We start from the raw sequence: 14,561 nt of genomic DNA on the forward strand, positions 1-14,561 counted from the left end.
TCGTTTCTAATTTGATCATATCGCTTTTCCTTTTAGGTGAAATGATATTTAAATAATATAGCATTTTATGTTATCCAGCAGTTGATTTACTTTAATTGCTAGTGTTTGCCTGCTAGTACAGATTTTTGTGACAGGAACATCCTGTCTGAGTATCGAGCCAAAGTCACAACTGGCACATGCAACAACTTGTTATTAGCCTGCAGTTAGTATGTCACCGTGCTATTATTAGTTAATTAGTCATGTACTGTAAAATACCTGCAGGTACTGATGTTTACTTGGTACATTATCTAAATTCTGTTGATAGAGTACATGTTTACATGTTACAGTTACAAAATAACCCTTAGCTTTTTTGCTGTTAGCAATTTAGTGACATGAATGCATCCTCAGTTCCTCTGGGATCACAAATAATAATTCAGCAGAGCAGAATTTAAATCTGGATTAACTGTCAGAAGTCCATGCTGCTCCTCTATGGGCAGACAGTTTGTGTCCACAGAAGACAAAAAAGGAAAAACCAAGAGGTCATTCCTGTTATACTTCTTTGAAGTCCACCTGGAGAGGATGTGCAGGTGGTGCATTCTAATAATAAGTCTTGGGTAACCGGTCCACATTGTCATAAAACATTGGCAAGCACATGGACATCTGCATAGACCTCCATGCTCTCTGACCGATGACGAAATTTATGTCACTTGGTCCTCATCAGACTCACTGACGCAAAAAGTATAATTAAGGCTTAAAACTTCATAAAACTCAGCAAATAAAAAAATAAATGGAATTAAGCAAGCTTTGTGTTATTCCAGTAATGTAATAAAGTCTTGCTTGTGTGCCTGATGCTGCATGTTACAGATAAAGCTGGATAAGGTTGGAAATGATGCACCTTTGATCCAATTATTTTACCAGGAGCAGAGTGGATGCAGTACAGTAAAATGTACGCAGTGTATGCTGTCGAGCATCTTTTGATCTGAACTATCCAGTAAAGAGGAGTTTCTCTGCACCTAGCATTGTTGTTATAGCTGCCTCTTTGTAAACACTGAGACACCAGGTTAGAGTTACTCTTGCCTGATCCATGCTAAGCTTCTAACTTGTTACACTCTATTTAAAGTCTTCCCTCACACAGTGATAGCTCTAATTTAAGTGCGCACATAACAGTAGATAGTTATGGAGTAGATAAGAGGAGAGTTGTTGGCTGGAGCATTTTGCACAGGGTGTATTTGCACAGCTGAGCGTAGCACTGACATTGCTAACATCACTGTCATAATTAGACCTGTAGGCACAGTTCGGTGTCAGTGCAGGGTAGACCTCTCTATCTGTTTTTCTGTCTTGCTGTTCTGCTCTTTAGTTTTTGCTCTGTCTTCTGTGTTTCCCCATGTCTCGCTTCCATGCATATGCCATGACTGACAGTGTTGGGTGGAATGTGAACATTCGGTTTTTAAATAGCATCCTGGCCTGAATCAGCCACTCCTAATAAGGCAGAGGGCCGTGACACTGGCCCTAAAATATCAGCAACCACCTCACTGAGAATAAAACTTTTCCTGGCCTTGTTATTTAGGGACAACTGATAATAGCTGTTGGATATGAGTGCAAACAAGGTGCACTAGATATAGATTTCTCAGAGCTGTAATAAATATATTTCAGGCAACATAACATACTCTATTGTATGTAGCGAGGCTACATACAATAGAACTGCAGGTAATTGTACTTTACACTAATGGCAACTTAAGGTGAAGAACATCTTTGAGGAAACCTTAATTTGTATTATGCACTATCAACGTTTGACACCAGGTTTTACAATTAACTTTCCTTTCATTTTCCTTTATTTAGGATACTGGTGGGAGCTCCAAGGGCGGCAGGGCTGGGTAAGTTGACGGGGAGTCGACCAGGAGCCCTGTTCAGGTGTCCGATCACACCAGAGGAGTACGACTGTGAGAGGGTTGATATCGATGGAGACGGTGGGTTTAAAGTGCAGCTGAAACAACTTGTTGGTTAATTTGTCAATTCATCAGCAAAACTATGACGCAACTTTTATTCGTGGTGTTTAACTTTGTTCTCTGTGATGTGAAATTAAACACTTCAACCAAAGACAAGACTTTAAACACACCAACTTGGGCTTTAAGAAATCTAAATAACACCTGAAAGTCTGTCGAACAAAGAGAATTATCTTTATTTGATTAAACATGTTCTCAAAATAAACTACATTATTCCAGGCAGAACATTAATGGTTTCTCTGACAAGCATCATGGAAATATATGCTGTTACTGTATCATATTTATAAAGATACCTGCTTCATTTTTCTGTGAAGTGAGAAGTGAAATATAATCGAATAACTCAATAAATAACAAAGTTTTGTTTGCTTGTAACCATAATGTTCCTGGCTTACAATATGGAAGTCATCATGACTGACAGCTCACTCTGTGTTCTCTTTCAGTGAGGCGGGACAGAGAGAGCAAGGACAACCAGTGGCTGGGAGTTACAGTCAAGAGTCAGGGCATTGGAGGGAAGGTTGTGGTGAGTACCAAATGTCCAAATTTGGTAAATTCATGTTGTGCTGATGATCAAGAGATATGAGAGCAGACATTGTGCATTTCCAGCTTTGGTTCATCTGCCAAGTTGTCGTTTATAATGATGAAGACTTTAAGACTAATTTGGTCATTACACTGTTGCATAGTATCATATTCTTTAACAAAAATCAAAGGCTAACTGATATCCTGGAAACCTTAATGTGTTTTTTCCCCCCACCAGACCTGCGCTCATCTATACGAACTGAGGCAACGTGTAAACCAGTCGTCAGAGACTCGGGATCCCATTGGACGTTGCTATGTCCTGAGTGAGGACCTGACTAATCGAGATGACCTGGATGGAGGGGAATGGAAGTTTTGCGAGGGTCGGCCACAGGGACACGAGCAGTTTGGTTTCTGTCAGCAGGGCCTGTCTGTCAGTTTCACCCCAGACAACAACTTCATTCTGTTCGGTGCTCCGGGAACATATAACTGGAAAGGTAATGTGACCGACTGATAGAAGCCTTTATTTAGAGTTTTATGTTTTACTAATTGGAAAACAAGAGGAGAACCTGTGTAGTGTGATGTGGGATTGAAAGATGAATGCTAAGCAGAAGGAACTGGCAGTGTTTTTTTTTGTCTTTAGTATCTACTGATTCCTTCTCTTATGCCTTCTTGAGTGTTGTTCTATTACAGTGCAAAGACGATTTACCACAAATGTAAAAGAAATATGAGAAGAAACTCCTGTTGCAACTAATGCATGCTAGAGAAGAAAAGCAATGCAATGAAGCTGTCTAATTAAATAAGTACTACTAACAGGACAATCCAATTAATTTATAGGCCAATCTATTGATTGAACACAGAAATTATGCAGCACAGCTTAATCCATTTAATATAAATGGTCTAAGATATATTGGATGCAAACATCAGTTTCTGGATGATTCATATTTTAATAAAAAGGCTGCTTTGTGGAATAAAAGCTGAATTTACACAACGCCTGTTCTAAAATGTCTAAATTCTGTCAGCTCATATGCTGGATTTGGGAAGCAACATGTGTGCATGTGTATCTATGACCTTGTCCCTGTTGTTTAAGATAATGTGCAAATGTGTGTTTGTCACCGTGCTGTGCCCTCACCTATTTCCTTTCCAGGCGAGATGCGTGTTCAGCTCCTAAACCAGACTCTGCTTGACCTCGGTATCTATGACGACGGACCTTACGAGGTGGCAGATGAAAAACAACTTAATGCCCAGCTCATCCCTGTGCCCTACCACAGTTACCTGGGTAGGATTTGCCCTCCCTGCTCACTGCTGCCTGCGCACAGGAGAGATAGAGAGGGCCGGGGGAGGATGACACCAGGACTTAGACTGTACCCCAACATGGCTGACTCAACCAAAGGAATTAGCAACAGTAGCAACAAAACTGCCTCTGATTGGTTGAAGAAAATCTTGTAGTGTTCCTGCCATTCCTGGACATGACTTTTAGCTCAGCAATGACTCATAAAGCCCTGAACAGGACTCCACCTCATTTTTCCAGCCTTTGTTTGACCGTGGGTGGACGTGTGGCCTGACAGGATCAGTCCTCATGTTGCTACTTGCTCACTTTCTTGGGAAAACAAGGGGAAAAACTTGATATTATCCTCATGTCAGTGGTGTACAGTCTGAGCCTGACGCGTCATCTCTCCACCAAGTACCCAGTGGTTTTGCAGGACAAACCACTGTAGCACCACAAAGAAAGCAATCAATCACAACCTCTCACCTGCACCTCCCTCTCCCCTTTTTTCTCTCTTTCCACCCCCACCACCATTTCACCATTCCATCACGCCCTCCCCACGCTCCTCTTTCTGCTTCTTTCTGTTTTCTCCTCCTGTTTTGGGCCATAGGGCTCTTGTTCATGGCTAGCCCCGTTGAAGATGCGCTGCTGTACAAAACTCTGGAACCATCAAGGCGGCCCACATCGTTTGAGGATGTAGCTCATAATAGCTACCTAGGTTTGTAGGCTTGAGGTGCTGTCGTTTGGACCGGACTGGGCTTGTAGTGGAAATAGTATCTTGTTTTTCTCCGTCTTTGTCTTAATCCTTTCTGATCAGTTACACAGTCTGTCTGTCTATATAGATTTTAGTGTGTAATCTATGTTAAAAAGAGACAGCCATCCAAAGTTATACTCCCATTTTTATTTAATTTTTTTAATTTAATTTCATTTAAGTTTTGGCACAGTTATATAGTTGCAGAAGAGATGGCCTTCTCTTTGGGTAGCGGGAGGTGTTTGTCTGTTCTGTCTGTCGATCTCTTTTGTTAGTTTGCATGTGTCTGGATGAAGCTTTCCAGGGTATCTTGGTGGTGGTTTCACTCTAAGTAGTTGCAGTTATACTAAACCGAATTGTTTTAAATGATTTAACTAATATAAAAGACGAGTCCACAGCTGTGCGAGGCTATACCGAGTCACTTCATCAACATGCTAACATATTTACAATCAGTGCTAATTTTTTTTAACACGTTAATACGCTAACTTTTGCTAACAAGCATTGAACCCAAGTGCAAGTGAGGTGGATGAGAATATTATATATACTTGTTATGTGTGGTATGTATTTCATTACTGACTACTGAAATTTGGATGATGGCCTGAAGGCTGATGGAGTTTTTGGCATCAATATGAATGGCTAGCAATTAAGTTTCATTAAGTTCTATTCAAAAGCAAAAATACCAGTGTCACAGCGGTGCAAGAGGAAAAGTAACTCTGGTTATCACAAATGTCTGTACAGCATTTCAAATATAATGGCAAGAGGCCTGTACTACGAAGACGTCTGCTTATCCCGGATGCTTCGGGGTTGTTGTTTGTACAACAAAGGTGGTTCACTTCTCACTGGGGTATATCAAAATGGTAATTTATGCTGTGAAGCGGTTCCAGATTAGAGATCAATAGGTGCAAAATCACTGCCTATAGACCTGTCAGTTCTCTTGAAAAGAGGGTTACCAGTTCTTGAAGATCCCTTAATCCTCTGTTTCTAAAGTTTTTTAATAGGCTCTAAAGTCTTTGATGAGTTTCAGTAATAAATATTGATTCTTAGATGTAACTTTAAACTTTTTTCCTGTTGGCTGCAAAAACTTTTACAACAATTTTAATATTTTATAAGCATTAACATATGAACCTAAAATAGGGTGCCTGTTTTTACTTTTTGACTTAATTTGCATGTAGACTAAGTTTGAAAGGCTCAGAGGGTTGAATACCACTGGGGCAGCAGCTGAAAGATTAAAAACTAAAACTGTCCTTTACATATTAATTTAATGAGATACTTGATTGTAATCTATCAGATTCTTAATGAGAGTGTTGTGATGTGATAAGTCTGTGGAGTTACACCATCAGCTTTTTTGCCAGCTTTTCTTCCAGGCTTCAAGTAGGCTAAACTTTATTAATATAATCACTCCTTTCTGGTCTTACTGACCAATGCACTTAAAGCCTATACTTAAGTAATACTGTATTACTCCACAGTGCTCGTCCTCTCACACACACTCTTACTGCTTTATCTGCAGCAGATTTGTTGCCTTAAATCTATATTACATGTTTGAACTTCATATTTTCTCCAAAGTACAGCTTCATCTCTCTTTGAAAAAAATCAAATGGGTCTACTGTGAATACATTTATCCATAATTATGATCAGTCAGATGCTGCTAACACCACCCTTTTCATGTGAATGTGCAGGCAAAATCCTGGTTTAGTTTAGCAAGTTGATGACTAGCTTCATGTGAATGCTTATCCTGATTGGATAAGTAAATGCCCCAGGTATGATGAACTCACTTTGTTGTACAGGCCTAAGGTCAAATGAATCAATAGTGGTGCACTGTCACACTGATATTTTCATTCAAACGATAGATACATTTTATCAAGATAATGATGTGAGGCTTTGTGTTGAATTTCTCAGTATTTAGTGTCAGTTGTTAGTGATCCACAGTCTGCTGAGCAGGAGCTATTCATTGTTATTTTGGGTTTCCGGTCATTATTTTTCCTCTAAGTGTGTGGATCTGCTATAAATCTCTTTATTCACATTCCTCCAATCCTGCTTACCCTCCTACTCACCGTATTGAGCCGTCTCCTTGACAACACTAATTCCCACATGACCTTTTAGCCTTCATTTATAACCCACGTGCTTCCATTGATCCTAACCAGATGATACGACACACCTATCTATGCATGCTTACTAAAATGACAGACTGTTGTAGGAATTTGCAGCTTTTGTTGGATCTTAAATATCACTGTATTGTGTCCAATAGGAACAGTAAAAGTATTCATTTAAAGAAGTGATGGCCTTCTGAATGAAAAGAAATCTTTGTTTTTTATCTCCATCAAGGCCAAATCAAACACTAAACACAGAATCTCTTCATTAAAGCTAAAGGGACTAATGCTGAGGCTGCACCCGAGTAGTTACCATAGTCAGAAAAGTCAGCGTTGAAACAACGAGTACATAGAAACATCAACATTTACAAGGATCATCTTTGGCTCTTTATCAGGTAAATTCAATTTTAATTTAAAGAGGCTTTTATTCAAGAAATAAACTCTATTTAAAATTTATAGCCGTGGCAAAAAGAGTCATGATAAATCAAATATAGTAAATACAACTTAAGATGAACATCACACATGACATAATACACCATGTGATTTATTTAACAAAAACTATGCCAAATGCAGAAGTTGTATGTGTAAAAAATACTTACACTTATATAGCATCATTTGCATGCATGCAGCAGTTAGGTGTCACAAATCAAAGGAGGTGTGAGCACCTTTATTTTATAGATAAAACAAAATAAAGCAAAAAAGCAAAAAATCCTTTATTGTCAGCTACTGTCTCTCTGGTCCAAATGAGGAAAAACATAAATGTAAATGAAATTAAATAAAATGTGGATAATAAATTATATATAGTAGGAGTAGGACACTAAGGAGCACATCATTGGAGACTAATCAGTAGATACTTACAACCTCGAGTATTTGCTGACTAACCCAATGGCTAGGACATATTTAGCAGGCAGATAAGAGAATTTTTAAAATAAATAAATAAATATCTGAAATTCCATCGTTCTCTCCAAATCATCTCTTTTTTCTGTCTAACAGTCTAACTCAAATAAAAACTAAGCAATTTATTAAGATTAACATTGCAAAAACTTTTTCCCCTTATGCTTTCATTCCTTAATTAGCTTTATAGTTTCTACCATGTTGCAAGCTTGTGAGCTAAAAGCCAGCCTGCGAGGAAAAAGTTGCACCTTGTTCCCACATCTGCTGGTTTTATAGAAGCTGCAGTGCTGCATTCCCCACCTGCCACCCTGGAGCTGCTCACTGTTTGTCTCTGTCTTGTCTCCCTCTGCATGTTTACTCAGCACTAACAAATGTCCTTCATGTCCCGATGGAGACAGATTGTCCTCACATTTTGCACCAGCTGCCTGCTTTTTAGTCTAGTATAGCAAGTGCATGTAGAAAATGTCTGTGTTCAGGCCAAATGTTTCATATGTTACGTGTCATTTTTCACAGCTTGATCAGAAATATTCCGCACAAGATGCAAAAATCCTTCCTCCTCTATATACACGCTGAATTGCTTTACCTGATTTACATGCATGCACATACTCAAATTCCTTCACACACATGCAGATTATCTTTTCACAAAGCACACTCACAGAGAAGAGGAGATGCTTTAGGCGATAAATCTGCTTAACGTCCACCCACCATGTTTACACACCGCCTTCACCATTGTCAACCAGTGCAGAGCTTTGGTATCATGAATCTCAGGAGACATTAGGCCAACATCAATACATCTCATGTTACTATCACAACCAGCCTTTTTGCTTCCACTAGACACACAGCCTTTCACACGCACAGCACACAGGACATTTACACCCATCATGAGTTAGGCACAAAATCAATAGTCACTTAAGGCCCACATTTCATTAGTAAGAAGATGAGCAGAACATGGCACACTCAGAGGAGGTGAGCCTCTGAAGCCCACGGTCGATATTAACCCATAACACTTCCTTCCTCCTCCTCTGCTTTGCTCTTCTTCCTCATCTTCCAGGGTTTTCTGTTGACTCTGCAATGGGAATAATGAGTCTCGGAGAGCTAACCTTCGTGGCTGGTGCTCCCCGAGCCAATCACACCGGGGCGGTGGTGCTGCTGAAGAAAGACAATGTGTACCGGTTGGTGCCACAGCACATCTTCTGGGGGGAAGAGCTGGCCTCTTCATTCGGATATTCAGTAGCCACCACAGATCTCAACCATGATGGGTGAGCAAAGGCTAAATAGGAAGTCAGTCTGGATGACCATCATAAAATCATATAACCCATAGAAAATGGGATGCACAGTCATGTACTACACAAAAAGGTCAAATTCATCTTAGAGTTATAAACACAAGATAATATTTTTTAACACCTAAATCCTGCAACAGCATTTTCCTGTGTAAAATGCATAAAATACATATTCAAGTGCAACTATGAATGTAGATTAGAAGAGACTGGTTCAAGGGAATGTTCATTTCGACTTTTCTGCCTCTGTTTGCTAGCTGGACGGACCTGATTGTTGGAGCTCCTAATTTCTTTGACCGTAAAGCAGAGATTGGTGGAGCTGTTTATGTGTATCTGAACCCGTTTGGTCACTGGGACGATCAGGCTCGGCCCATCCGCCTCAACGGGACATATGACTCCATGTTTGGGATGACAGTCAGCAACGTTGGAGATCTGGACCAGGATGGATATGGAGGTACAAGCAAAACTTTTTTATTGACTCAGAATGTTTTAATCTTAAAAGTAACTTCTGCTGTTTGATTGGCTGAATGGAAAACCCAGCGACTGTGAGTGATGGTGAATATAAGTCACTGACTGGATGATGATGGTCATGTTTAATATGATCATTCTTCAGGATATAACAGATGTATAACAGAATATAAATATTAGAAAATAAGGGAAAACATAAAATACAGTTAGTGTCCTTTAAATGGTTCCAGCAGTGAAACAGTCAAACAGTTTACTGTGTTGAAAGTCTTCTGCTTGTCTATATCAAACTATGGTTTATGGTTTAAACCATTATAATAAGAATGTAGAGTTGGAAACCAGTTTGTCTGACATCTATGCAGATATTGCTGTGGGAGCACCGTTTGATGGAGATGGAAAAGTTTTTATCTATAGAGGCTCAAAATCTGGAATTGAGACAAAACCTGCTCAGGTAAGTTTGGATATGAGCGACTGCAAAGAAAATATTAAAGGTCCAAATCAAAAGGAGAGAATGACAGAAAGAGATGACATGGATAAAACTGGATGTTCTTCATCCCATTAGGTGTTGGATGGCCGGGACTTTGATGTGAGACGTTTTGGATATTCTATCTCAGGGGGTTTGGATATCGACAACAATCACTATCCAGATGTGGCAGTGGGCTCGCTGAACGATTCAGTGGTTCTCTTCAGGTGAGAAAAGATTTTGGTTAAACACCTCTGAAAACATTTTGATGACAGTGCATTTATCTAAAGGATGAAAACATATTTTTAATAATTTATTAAAAGTTTTCTTTTTTCTTGTCTTTTTGTGTTTCCCTGCGTCCTCAAGATCTCGTCCTGTCATTCATGTGAAGAGAGACATAACTATTGATCCTCCACAAATAGATTTGGAGCAGTCCAACTGCAAAGGCAGAGATGGAGTCTGGTACTCACTCATAACGCACTAAACTTATGGGATAATTTAACTAAACAAACTGAAAATGAAAACATTTAAAGAAATGTTCTTCTACAGTCCTGAAGCTCCTAAAGATCATGTCTTTTCCCCTCTTCTTGGGTTTCTGTTTTTAGTGTGGAGGTCAAGGCTTGCTTCACCTTCGTAGCGTACCCAGCTCACTACTCTCCACACATTAGTAAGTCACACATCGGCTTTCACGACTGTTTCTGTCTTTTGCTCTCGCGGGACTTTACATCACTCCCCACAGTGACAGGAGTCATTTCTATTTACGGTAGAAAGTAACCTTATCTGTGAGGTAACATTAGATGTTATTATGATTAAATCACAGCTGTGTAACACTGTATCTCCTCAGATGGGTTTAGTATATCTTCTGTCCCCGGTGGGTTCTTTAAGTGCTCTTTCGGTGTGTGTCCTGACATTTGTGTATTTCAACCCATCTGTCTCCCTCTATGTGCTGCCCCATTTTACTCCATTCAAGCCCTCGTAGTGCGCTTTGAAGCAGACACAGAGCGCAGGAAGCTGGGCCTCCCGCACCGCGTTACCTTCCTGGGCCGTAGTTTACTGGAGCCGGAGTACACACAGACAGAAGAAGTGCAGCTAAATCGGCAGCGTCACGCTGTGTGCACCAATGCTGTCTTCCAGCTGCATGTCAGTAACTTAACGTCATGGATATGTTTCTTTGTTTTACTGTGTATGAAGTATCCCAGTATGAAAAGGACGCCGCGTTGAATAGACATTGCTTTAATGGACTATTTCATTCTTTTCTGCTGTAACTTTGGCCAAATGCTAAATTTTATATTTTCCTTCTGTGCAGGAGAACATCCGTGACAAACTGCGTCCCATCTCTTTGGTCATAACCCACACTATCAAGCCCGTGCCGCCACGCAGACACTCTGCAAAAAGGCTGGAGAAGCTACCGCCGATACTCAATGTCTCCCCTTCCAATACGCTCCACTCTGAGGTCTGCAGCAAAATAGGAAAAGAAGTATTTTTAAGGATGCAGCTCATAATTTACTGTATAAACAAGCCAAAGCTTTATGTAATGCTTTCCATCAACATTGTGTTTCTGCATTAATTTAGACTCAGCAAGGATCATTTAAGCCAAATCTGTGACACATAAAATAAACTCAAAACAGAACAGTTAAACCTGTTCTTATACTTGGGTTGCTTTTAAACTCAACTCACCTCATATACACTTTTGTAGCATTCAGCAATACACCTGCTGTATTTAGTTAGTATTGGTATCAGTGATAAATCATTTAAATTATAAAATGAGTTTTCAGCATTAATTGATTGACTGAGTAATTGTTTTGGCATAAGACTGTATAAAAAACACAAAAGGTTCAAACTTAAAGATGTTTAATTAAAATAAAAAACAGTTGATGAGGCTGTGTGGAAACAGGGACGTTTTTGGGTTATTGACACCAAAATTACTTCACTATAAAAACTCTTAAATTCCTGATCTCAGCCTAATATTTGTCTTATTTAATCCCTGAAGGTGAACTTTCTGCGAGAAGGATGCGGCAATGACAAAATCTGCCAGAGCAACCTGAAGCTAAGCTACCAGTTTGGTACTCGACCCCTGAACTCTGACCTCTTCATCCCTCTGCCAAAGTGAGTGTCTGCTTTTCAGCTCGACACCCCAACAGTGTTTTATTGTCTGACTGAGATGATATTGATGATTAATGGCAAATCTTCAGGAAACATTGTGGTATCATATCTAAATTGTTATTGTTTTAATTATTTATTATTAAATAAATAACAATAAATCTTACACTTAAGTAATTTTAAGTTGAAAGGGTTCAAGCTTTTCTAACTAATCTCCCAAAAGCTCCTCTGTAACTATCACTGCAGATGAATGCATAGGAAAGTGTCATATGGGAATAAAGAGTTTACAGCTTACAGCCCTACCACAAAAAATCTACAATTATGTTACGATTGCTCACTCAGCTTTTTTCTGCTCAACCTTCAGACTATGTTGAAATGCCTTTCTTTAAAAATGTTTTGTCTTTTTTGTCTCCTTTGCCGTCATGCAGAGATGAGGACGATGTGCAGGTGTTTTCTCTCTCAGATCAGCGGCTGGTAGTGCTGGACATCACCGTCACTAACATGCCCTCTGACCCTCTTTACCCCGAGGAGGATGGCGATGATGCTCATGCTGCTCAGCTTATTATCTCCCTGCCAAACACTCTGTCATACGCCGGCTCCAGGATCCCAGAGCAGGTGTGAGATCTGCTAAATATAATCTCAGACTATCGTTTTAGAGTTGATGATATGTTTTCCTCTGATAGTATTTGTCTGATTTGACTGCAGATGAGATGTCAAGCAAACCAGAATGGCTCACAGGTTGAATGTGACCTGGGAAACCCCGTCAAACGAAACTCTAAGGTAAGACAAAACTGTGTCTTTATTGTTAAACTCAACAAAACAACCAAAAACATATTTTAAAAAACTTTATACTCATGATTTTTTCCTCAGCTGAAATTTTCCATCAGTCTGAGCACAGCTAACATCACTATTGAGACCACCGAGCTGACAGCTGAGCTCTCACTGAAAACGTAAGTTTTCTACACTTTCCCTGATCTGTGACAACAAAGATCACATTCTTACTTTTTATGTTTTGACTTTCATCTAAGTTCTTTCATTGTTTTGTCCTCAGCATCAGCGAACAGCCTGACTTGGTCCCTGAGACAGCTTACGCTAAAGTTGTGATAGAGCTCCCTCTGTCTGTCAGTGGGTGAGTAACACCTTCAGTCTATTAAAGAGTCTGTGGCAGTAAAGCTGCTTTATGTAGGTCTACTAAAACACTCTCACATCCTTTATGGTTGGTGAAATCATTTCATTCCACATTATCTGTCACATAAATTTGATCAGCTTGTTCCAACTCTTCGCTGAAGCTGTGTTTCTTTCCACACTGAGGTTCAAGATTTAAAACCAGGACTTCATGTGTTTATGCCTGCACCATTATAACAAGTGGAAATATGCTCACTTTATACCTCTCTAACCAAAGGATGACCTTTGGAAGTGTGAAAACTATTATTAGAATTTAAAATGAAACCACATGTATTTGAATTTAGCAAATTTATTAAAAGGTTTTTAAATTCAATTATGAATGCTTCGCTTTAAGACGCAGCCTTGCTCATCAGTAAACGTGGTTAAATAGTGAGTAAATAGACAGTAATGTTAAGTTTTGTGTTTCCAGCCTTCTGACACACTGATGATCACTGTATTTTCTGCATTAGGCGTGTAAATCCCGACAAGCTGTTCTTCAGCGGTGCAGTGAGGGGTGAGAGTGCGATGAGCAGTCTGGACGACATCGGCAGCGCTGTGGATTTTGAGTTTGTGGTGAGAAAAGAGTTTGTGGCTTTCTGGGATGCTGTTCTTTAAAAAAATATATTTTATAAGTATATTAAAATAGGTTTCAGTGGGGCCAATAACAAACGCATGCTCCTTGGACTTGCTTTTAGTGCACTACAACTTCTTAATGTACCTTTAAAAACAAGAGAGGACTCAAAATGAATATTTACAAAATACAATACTATCTCTTTAAAAGTAAATGCTGCCCAGAGAGGTTTGCCTTCTCTGAGTCCGTCTTGTTGGTTTCATCTTTTCATAATAGCAAAAAAAGGACCCAAGACAGAAACATCTATGAACATACTTTATTAAATGTAAGCTTTTTTTTTTTCCTCTGTCAGGTTGCTAATCCCGGTCAAGCTCTCCAGACACTTGGCTCTGCCTTCCTCAACATTATGTGGCCCTATGAGCTGGCCAATGAGAAATGGCTCCTGTATCCTGCCAGCTTGACGTTTCAAGGCCACCCAGAAACACAGTGCACCCCCACATCAGCTCTGAATCCTCTGAAGCTACAGGGCTCCTCACCTGCAGAGCCGGGCAGTCACGGGGTAGGCGGAGCAAATCACTGCCGACTTTGGGAGAAAATCAACATAAAATGAACTGGCTCATTTTTTACACACAAAAAATATTTATGCTGACTTTAACTAATTTGAGTACATGTTAATTTTTCATGCAATATCGTTACATAAGTAAAATATAAAGCATTACATTTGTACTTGAAATGTACTTGATTGGTATACATTTATTTTGTATCAGTCATGTTTCCTTTTCCTTTTTTAAAGAGCACTTTATTTCATTAGAAAAAGGCTCACAAGTACATGTTTTAACAACAAGTGACAGAAATAATAGGAATAGGATATAAGGATATAATTCATGTTAGCAATTCATTTAATCTTCTCTTTTTCTGTGTTTTACACTGTTTGATGGAACTCAAAAGCCTTTATAATATATTACATGCTTTCTGTTTGTATTTTGACAAAACCTTTTCGAATCTTTTCTTGAAACATGCATATAAA

General features: G+C 39.3%; 1 protein-coding gene across 5 annotated transcripts in view; it reads left to right on the forward strand.

The window, feature by feature from the left end:
- itga7 (integrin, alpha 7) overlaps window positions 1-14,561 on the forward strand; it is a 37,659-nt gene that overhangs the window by 13,242 nt on the left and 9,856 nt on the right. For 3 of the 5 annotated variants that reach the window (XR_266728.3, XM_005456409.3, XM_005456410.3), the window contains exons 2-20: window positions 1,819-1,946; window positions 2,423-2,502; window positions 2,737-2,992; window positions 3,643-3,774; window positions 8,546-8,753; window positions 9,029-9,225; window positions 9,599-9,687; window positions 9,799-9,926; window positions 10,066-10,161; window positions 10,305-10,366; window positions 10,670-10,839; window positions 11,006-11,152; window positions 11,690-11,805; window positions 12,228-12,414; window positions 12,505-12,579; window positions 12,670-12,749; window positions 12,851-12,928; window positions 13,434-13,536; window positions 13,887-14,093. Coding sequence is in view for 3 of the 5 variants with exons in the window: in XM_005456409.3 (XP_005456466.1) it covers window positions 1,819-1,946; window positions 2,423-2,502; window positions 2,737-2,992; window positions 3,643-3,774; window positions 8,546-8,753; window positions 9,029-9,225; window positions 9,599-9,687; window positions 9,799-9,926; window positions 10,066-10,161; window positions 10,305-10,366; window positions 10,670-10,839; window positions 11,006-11,152; window positions 11,690-11,805; window positions 12,228-12,414; window positions 12,505-12,579; window positions 12,670-12,749; window positions 12,851-12,928; window positions 13,434-13,536; window positions 13,887-14,093 (2,539 nt within the window). In the remaining 2 variants the exon portion in view is untranslated. Of the gene's footprint in view, window positions 1-1,818; window positions 1,947-2,422; window positions 2,503-2,736; window positions 2,993-3,642; window positions 3,775-4,372; window positions 4,481-8,545; window positions 8,754-9,028; window positions 9,226-9,598; window positions 9,688-9,798; window positions 9,927-10,065; window positions 10,162-10,304; window positions 10,367-10,669; window positions 10,840-11,005; window positions 11,153-11,689; window positions 11,806-12,227; window positions 12,415-12,504; window positions 12,580-12,669; window positions 12,750-12,850; window positions 12,929-13,433; window positions 13,537-13,886; window positions 14,094-14,561 lie in introns of all 5 variants that reach the window. The other 2 variants (XR_002062243.2, XM_005456411.3) reach the window with 1 other exon arrangement.

Source organism: Oreochromis niloticus, linkage group LG5 (assembly GCF_001858045.2).
Source record: "Oreochromis niloticus isolate F11D_XX linkage group LG5, O_niloticus_UMD_NMBU, whole genome shotgun sequence".
NCBI classification, from domain to species: Eukaryota; Metazoa; Chordata; class Actinopteri; order Cichliformes; family Cichlidae; genus Oreochromis; species Oreochromis niloticus.